This window comes from Physeter macrocephalus, chromosome 12 (genome assembly GCF_002837175.3).
Source record: "Physeter macrocephalus isolate SW-GA chromosome 12, ASM283717v5, whole genome shotgun sequence".
Taxonomy (NCBI): Eukaryota; Metazoa; Chordata; class Mammalia; order Artiodactyla; family Physeteridae; genus Physeter; species Physeter macrocephalus.
In genome coordinates this window covers 63,580,649-63,589,559 of record NC_041225.1, presented here as the reverse complement: position 1 = coordinate 63,589,559, position 8,911 = coordinate 63,580,649, and the positions used below count along the sequence as shown (strand labels likewise).

The following is an 8,911-nucleotide window of genomic DNA, read 5'->3' as shown; positions in this document are numbered from 1 at the left end:
CTAGCTTTAAGATCCCTTACTTTTTTACAAAGTCTCTGGGCTACTCGTTTCTTCCATACCATTCGGGAATATGTGTAAAAGTCTTATCATAAAGAAATACAACACATATCAAATTCTAAAAACTACATGATTTTATTTATAAAATTCAACATATTGCCTACTATTGCCCATGTCCATTTAAGTATTCCTCAGTTACAGCTCTCATTTTTCAAAATAAAGATCTCTGAAAATATACTCAGGTAGAGCAAAGTATACTAAATATTTTATTAACTTGATATCCCATGGACATCAATTGCTAACACTATGGAAAAAGGGTTAATATAAAACAGTACAAAAGCATTACAGACAATAGCTTATCAATACTATCTTCATTCCATTAGTGGAATTTACTCATGTAGTTACCTTTATTCTTGAAATTATTTCATTTACAAAACGATTATTCTTTGCTATCACCTCAGCTTTCAGCTGTTTTAACTTCAGTACGACGTTTTCTTCTGACATTTCAGCAAAGGGCACTTGCTTTACCTTGGATAAAAACTCTTGAATAATTTTTTCACCTTGCTGAAAAACATGTGAATGTTCCATTAGTCTTTAAAATGACTTTTCTAAAAGTCACATTAAATAGTAATGAATTGTCCCATTATAATTTCAATCTAAACACTCCACCCAATATTTAAACAACATTCTTTAAATTTTAAGTGTGCACCATCTAGAATTTATAGCAAAGGCCTTAGTTGACTGTATTTCTTCATAGCAAGTCGTTAAAAGGATATTTATAAATATATTTTCAGCTGCTAATGCCAAAGCAACTGAATATTTTAGTAGTTCCCAAATCCCTCAGCTTTTATAACTGATATATAAACTCAACCTTCTGGGGGAAAAAGAACTCAAGGTTTACAAATACTATAAGGTATAAACAGTCACTGAAAATTTAATACTCATACGCACATAGGATGTGTCTTCTTTATTTTACTATCTAGTTATTACCATTCTAAAGAACGTGGTTATTACTATGTGACCCGTGGGCTAATTCCTTAACACACATTCCTCATCCATAAAATGGGGACAATAATATTACCAACCACACAGGGCTGTTGTGAGAATTAAAGAGTTAAAAGAGTGTAAAGTGCTAAGAACGGTGCCTGGCAAAGGATATAATGGTTATTACTCCACGTGAAGCTGAACTGAAAAGTCTGCTTTTTACCAGGGAGCCAGTTAGTAATATGTACCTTAGAGGTGAAAGGTAGATAATCCAAATGATAAGATAGAGAAGAAACACATCTCTATTAAATAACAAGTGCCTCTTTTTCCCAAAAAATAAAATCTAGATTGAGTAACATCGATAACTCTGTGTTATATGTCTCCCTTAGCTTAAAATTTTAAAAAAATTCATTGTAATTAATATTATCAAAAGTTTATGACTTCTATTCTAATTGGGAATCATTTACATAAAGGAGCCTACCTAATCCTGGATCATGGATAGCTGTGGGGCTGATACCAAGACCGTTTCATATCCAGGATGGCAACCTTCCCTACTTAAAACTATTAACAAGTTATAATACATATCTCCTGCTTGTATAGGTACAACAGATAAAACCTTATCTTTTAAGCCCCAAAACCATACACATCATCTATTACCGTAACATCATCTATCCTTCAAGTAAGAACAACAAAAAATTCACCAGGTAAAAGCTAACAATGTGACAAGAAGTTGTCACATGCATAATCACAGTAAATGCTGCCAGGACCTAGATGTAAATTAAGATTCTTTTGTTTTCGTTATTACAGAAATAAATAATAATTAAAATCCTTTTAATTAATAATCATTTAATTTTTTAAAAATCCACTGGGCATATGCTTATACCTTTCTGTGTGAACATCTAAATTTCACCCACCACTCAGAAGGCCTAACTTAAGATCCACTGCTCCCACAAGAACTGAAACTGCCCACAGAGAGCTTTCCTGAGTAAACATTTGTCATAATTCTCTATGACATGCTCACTATTACTACCTCCCCAACTAGTTTCTAAACAACTAGAGGGCAGGAACTGTGTTCATTTCTTCATCATCTTAGCTAAGCACTGAGTAAATATCTAATTTAACTGAACTCGATCTATTTGTTTACAAGTAATGAAAGATGTGCATGGACCTCTATAACTCCTTTGAATTATGTATTTTAACCTACACTAATATTCCTATCCTCCTACTTTTGAAATCTGGTACTTGAAGTGCTATCTTTCAATTGTGCAGATGTGTGCAGTGGCGAAACCAAAATGATACAGATGGATTCTTTACCGTGCAAAGAAATGTAAGTGGAAACCAATAATGAATGATCAATAAGTAAACATTAGAATCGTATAGGAAAAAAATAACTACAAAAATAATTTGACAAACCTCTCTTTCCAGATAGCACCTCTTTGCTGCTGGTTCCATTTCATCATATTCCTGTGGTTTCCCAATATTCTGAAACTCCTCTAGTTCCAGGGCCTTTTGTTTAGCACACTCTATTACATGCCTGGGGAAATTAGCAAGCTCGGCAACATGAATCCCAAAACTCTGATCACAGACACCTGTAAGAGATTTGAGGCGTGTGAGGGGCAGGGTAGGAAGAGACAGCAATTTATGCAAATGGAACTTACTTTCTCACTTTGTCATCAGGAAACTTAATTTTGTACTATTTCAAATACATTAGCCAAATGTTTCAGAGTAACTTAAAGAAATTTTAATTAAGCCTCCAGTGAAAAGTGATTATGCCTTGGCACACAGTGCTATATTTTATCCTCGACAAATGTAGTAGGAAAAATAAAAATAGCAGAGAAAAGCCTTGACAGCTAGTCCTCAAAAGCCTAGACAAATATCTGAATCTGAAGAAAAATTAATCAACACAATATCTCTGAGGTTTTCTCATTTCATAAGGGAGCAACTAAAGTACTGTGAAAAAAAAAGATAAATGTAAAGTGTCACTAAGTAGGAGGAGTATTTAATTCAAAATGTATTTCAAATGACAATGAAATTTTTGACCCAAATCTAGTCTAGTAAATTTTTAGACTAGGTATGTTAACTTCACCCACATTTGCAGAAAATAAACTGACTTAAGACATTCCTTCCAAATGTTAAATACCAGTGTTGCTCACAGTGTTATCATGGAGCTCCCATTTTTGCCTCAACTGTAAATTTTCCTTTAGCCTAGTTATGTATCCCATGCATTCTGGAGCTGGATATTTTGCACAGCTTAGAGAAACAAAAATAAAATAGAAGCAAGTGTTTGAGAAACATCCACAGTGAAGGAGGAACCTGTTCCTATCTTCTCCAAACTTCACCTGGTCTTTTTTAATACTTCGAACCCATTTCTTTATCACACAAAACACCTTTTAAAAGCAAAACCTCAACTTCATGCTAAATGCCATGTCCAACCAAGAGTATCTATAGTCTCTATCAACAACAACAATGCAAACAGTAACTCAGAAGGATTCCTAAGAAGCATAAGCAACAAAGAATCAAAAATAATCTCATTTACGTGCAACCAACTGATGCAGAAAAATGCACTCATGGAAAATCAGAGAGCCATGTGAAAAAGCTATTCTGATGATTGGTGAAATGTTAAAGCAGTAAAAACTTTACAGTATGTTAATCTCATCAACGCAGTCATCTGATTAGCTGCCAGGTCCACTAATGACAAACTTTTCTCAAAGGATAAAACGCCAACAAATAAGTCATTCCTTACCTGGTAACTACTAACAATTTCAAGATTTCTGGAAACCCCAGTTTTAAGTGAACCTGTTATATAACACATTCTTAAAAATATAATCAGATAGTTATGACAGTTTATTAAACAGTAACAGCTAGAGCCTCAGAACTTCAAAGCTTATTGTTACTATCAAGTAGCTAATTTGACAAGAAAACATGCCGCCATGGGAGGTAGAACAAAAGCCCTGTGACGATGTTCAAAAGTGCTGATCATTCTTTCTGTGACCTTTTTAAAATGAGTGGTTCTACTATGACACATAGAAATATAGATAACGTACCATGTCCCTGTCCCCAGACTGTAAATTAAGAGGTAAATGTGTTCTGTAAAAACATCAATAATCCATCCTAATGCAGAATAAGGCAATTACTAATGATTCCAAGGATAGGAACACCAAATTTACAGTACACCAGTGGTATGCACTCACCTTTCTTCACCTGATAAAGCATAGTTAAGGTCTCTTCAGTAGTTAGTGCTGTGACATGTAGATTATTAACAGTTGGTATCTGATTGGCCAAGGCAGTAAGTTCATGAAAATGGGTTGCAAACATGCAAAAAGCACGGACCCTTGTTGCAATGTACTCTGATATAGCCCATGCTAACCCAAATCCGTCATAGGTAGAGGTTCCTCTTCCCAATTCATCTATGATTATTAAAGAATCTTTGGTTGCAGACCTGAAACACATAATTACATGAAAATTTCCCATGATATAGCATGTGGTAATGCAAACAACAAAATTAAGGCAACACAATGGGAAAGATGTGCCACAAATGTAACAGATTAATTATCTTAATATATACAAAAATTCAATAAGGTCAATGAAAAGCACTAAAAACTTCAGTAAGAAAATGGGCATGGACATGAACAAACAACTGACATAAGAGGAAACAAATGGTGAATAAATATTTTTTAAATTACCAATCTCATTAGCTGTAATCTAAGAATTTCCAAATAAAGCAGCTATCATTCATTTCTTAACAACCAAATCAGTCAAGATTAAAAAAAAAAATACCACAAGAAGATGGGACAAGGGTGTGGTGACATGAACACTCGCATACACGGCTGGTGGTCACGAGAATCTGTGTGCCTGCCGCAGCCCTACCAACACCAGATATTAGCATTTTATTTTCTCTTTAACCAAATGAAAGGAGGGGAACTTTTTTTTTAATTAGAGAATTTGACAGTTCTTCATGTGCTTCTTGGCCATTTCTTTCTTTCTCCATGAAATGCCACTGACACCTTTTGCTTATTTCTTTAATTTCTTAAGTTATGCATATTAACTTATTGACTAATTACTGAACATCTGTATTGCTTTCATAATTCCCCACAAACAATAATCAAAGCATAATTTATTAAGGATCTACTATATGCAAAGTACTTTAGAAGACTCCAAGAAACAGAAGGCATAGCCTCCCTGTCTTCAAAGAAGCTCCTAAAAATGAAATAAAGACAAGAGATTTCATAAACTCTAAAATTAAAAGCTAATAAATTACAGGCATGTCAAAGAGTTCGAAGAAACACCCATGACCTTAGGCACATGTGACAAGGAAAGTCATCAGAGAAGTAGAATTTCTGTCATTACGGGCCTGTAAAGATTAGAAAGGACTTGGGTAAACAGCAGGGAAGGACCATTCCGGGTAGTGTGAACAGCGTAAGCAAAAGCATGGCAGTGGGGAGATTCATAAGGTGAACAACTACCAGAAACCTTAAGAAGACAACATTAAAAATCAAAGAAGCTTTCCACAACTATCACCAGTCACCCTTTTAAGATAATATAAAGTGCATAAAGCTCACAGGAAAACTATGAAACTAGATAAAAGATCTCAGATGTTTTATCGATGAACCTGCAAATTTACTTTTCAAAGGACAGAGACATCCATTTCCATTTTCAGGAGACTGGGAAATGAACTCACCTGAGAATAGAAGCAGTTTCTAACATTTCGGCCATGAATGTGGAGACTCCTTTCAACTGACTGTCACCAGCCCCTACCCGGGCCAAGATGCAGTCCACGATGGACACTTCTGCTGACTCACATGGCACAAAACACCCAATCTGGGCCATGAGAACTACCACCCCAGTCTGGCGAATATATGTTGATTTACCTCCCATGTTGGGACCTACAAAACATTATATCAACAAGCAAGATTATTAACTTATTTTTGCTACTAATAAATTGAATATTACTCCTAAATTGCACATTGGTGACTAATTACCTAGGTCATGTGATATGACATACAAGAAGCTGACCACAGGCTGCCCAAAGGCATGAACAAAGTTCCTGCCTTATACTAGTCCCTGAAACAATGCTATTTTCTCTTCAGACAAACCTATGCTGTGCCCTTCTTCACGAGGACCCACGAAAAATATATCTTACCTATAATTTGACTATGGTCTAGAAAGAATATACAGACCACTTCCCCACAGCTCACAAAGCTGCCTGCAGGATAATTTTATGACATTCAGAAAAGCAGTACAGGCCTAACTGATTACTTAACTAACACTATAATTCATTAATAAATGCATCTATCAGAGAATGAATCAGTACGATCAAATCCTTCAAATCAAGTAAATTCCACACTAAAACCCAAAGACATGACTCTACTTTTGGAAAATGTGCAATTTACCAATTAATGGTGTTAGATTATATGAACAACTTGAAAATCCATTTGGGAAAATAAAATACAATCATTGACCGTTTCCCAAACACATTTGCCCAAAGACTCCTATCACCCCTGCACCCTAACACTTTTATTTTCTAGAATCTCGTTAAGATCTCTCAAAACCCTTTAGTTTGAGACAAGCTACCTTAGTCTATACACGAGTCTACTTTTTTCGAGTTTCACATGAATATAGTATCATGTCTTTTAAAGAATTGCTACCCTAAGCTGAGGTCATTCCAGCACCTAATTCTGCTTGACTTTCAATGACCTCACTATTGAAAGGTTTGGCCCAAAGGTAAGCTTGGAGGATGAAGAGATGTTCATTTTTAAATGCACTGAACCCCTGGAACAGAAGTTTCATTCTGTCCACATATATTCATTCATTCATTCATTCATATATTATTAATATACTACAAACTAGAATGAACAACGTTCTTTTTCTAACATCGAGGACTAGGATTTTCTTCATCAACTTAAAATATATTTCCACTCCAACATAATAAATGGGAAACATTACCCGTAAAAAGCCCATAAACTAGGTTTTTTTTACCAGTAATGATGTGGAACATCTGTTTATCTTTTTCAAAGTGAACATCATTAGGAATAAATGCAACTTCATCTTGAACTTCCACACATGCATGTCTGGATGCTTTCAGTATAATTCTCCCTTGTCCTTTTTCCAAAATGACCGGCCGTACATATGGAACAGGTGCTCCATTGGACACATGAGCAAAGCTGACAACAGCATCTAGCTGAGCTAACACATCATTTAGTGTCTGCATCGGTTCTACATAGCCTATATAAAAACAGAAAAGGTACACAGGAATATTGGATAAGAAAAAATACATATAAGCAGCTGTAAGAATAAATTCAAACCTCCTCCATTTGGGAATTCAAAAACCATTTCCTAAGTTATATAATTTTAAAAAACTAACAAGAGGTTTGCCATAACTAAACATGAAAGGAACACCTAAAACTTAACATGAGGTTAAAATGTGTTGTCACATTTTCCCTTACTATGAACAGATTTCAAAAAGAGAGTATGATGCCCTCCCTTACCAAGATCCATTAAAATATAAAAGTTCATAGCTGCTTGGACTTCCCTGGTGGTGCAGTGGTTAAGAAGCCGCCTGCCAACGCTGGGGACGCCGTTCAATCCCTCGTCCAGGAAGATCCCACATGCCGCAGAGCAACTAAGCCCATGCTCCACAACTACTGAAGGCGGCGTGCCTAGAGCCCGTGCTCCGCAACAAGAGAAGCCACCGCAACGAGAAGGCTGCACACTGCAACGAAGAGTAGCCCCCAGCTCATGGCAACTAGAGAAACCCGCACGCAGCAAAAGTTAACATCACCAATGATACGGCAAAAGACATCATGTGCCCCTTAATACGAATCCACAGAAGCCCGCGTGCAGCAACAAAGACCCAACACAGCCATACATACATACATACATACATATATAAATAAAATTTAAAAAAACAATAGTCCATTGTATGGATATTCTATATTTTGTACATCCATTCATTAATCCACTGATGGACATTTGGATCGTTTCTACTTCTTAGCTATTATAAATAATTCTGTTGGGACTTCCCTGGTGGTGCAGTGGTTAAGAATCCACCTGCCAATGCAGGCGACATGGGTCGAGCCCTGCTCCGGGAAGATCCCACATGACATGGAGCAACTAAACCCGTGCACCACAACTACTGAGCCTGTGCTCTAGAGCTCGTGTGCCACAACTACTGAAGCCTGCATGGCTAGAGCCCATGCTCCACAACAAGAGAAGCCACCGCAATGAGAAGCCCGCCCACCACAACAAAGAGTAGCCCCCTGCTCGTCGCAACTAGAGAAAGCCCGCGCACAGCAATGAAGACCCAACACAGCCAAAAATAAAAATTAATTAATTAAAAAAATAATAATTCTGCTATAAACATTTGTGCATAAGTTTTTGTGTAAACACGTTTCTCTTGGATATATACCTAGGAATGGAAATACTGGGTCATCTGGTAACTCATGTTTAACTGAGGAAATGCCAGACTGTTTTCCAAAAGTGACTGCACCATTTTACGTTTTCATAGCAGTGTAGGAGTTCCAATTTCTCCACATCCTCAATACTGGTTTATCTGATTTGATTTTAGTATCCTAATGGGTGTGAAGTAGTAGCTCACTCTGGTTTTTATGTGCATTTTCCTGATAACATCTTGCATCTTTTCATTTGCCTATTGGCTATTTGCGTATCTTCCTTGGAAAATTATCTATTCAGATCCTTTGCCTTTTAACTGGCTGTCTTTTTGTTAATGAGTTGCATTAAGAATCGTGTCTGGGGCTTCCCTGGTGGCGCAGTGGTTGAGAGTCTGCCTGCCGATGCAGGGGACACGGGTTCGTGCCCCGGTCCGGGAAGATCCCACATGCCGCGGAGCGTCTGGGCCCGTGAGCCACGGCCGCTGAGCCTGCGCTCCGCAACAGGAGAGGGCACAACAGTGAGAGGCCCGCGTACCGCAAAA

General features: G+C 37.0%; 1 protein-coding gene across 1 annotated transcript in view; it reads right to left on the bottom strand.

The window, feature by feature from the left end:
- Window positions 1–200: 200 nt before the first annotated feature.
- The window catches only part of MSH2 (mutS homolog 2), a 78,465-nt gene continuing 69,754 nt past the window's right edge, over window positions 201–8,911 (bottom strand). The window contains exons 15-16 of the mRNA XM_007106847.4: window positions 2,395–2,570; window positions 201–561 (exon numbers count right to left, since the gene is read on the bottom strand). Coding sequence (XP_007106909.2) covers window positions 391–561; window positions 2,395–2,570 — 347 coding nt within the window. The 3' untranslated portion in view covers window positions 201–390. The remainder of the gene's footprint in view (window positions 562–2,394; window positions 2,571–8,911) is intronic.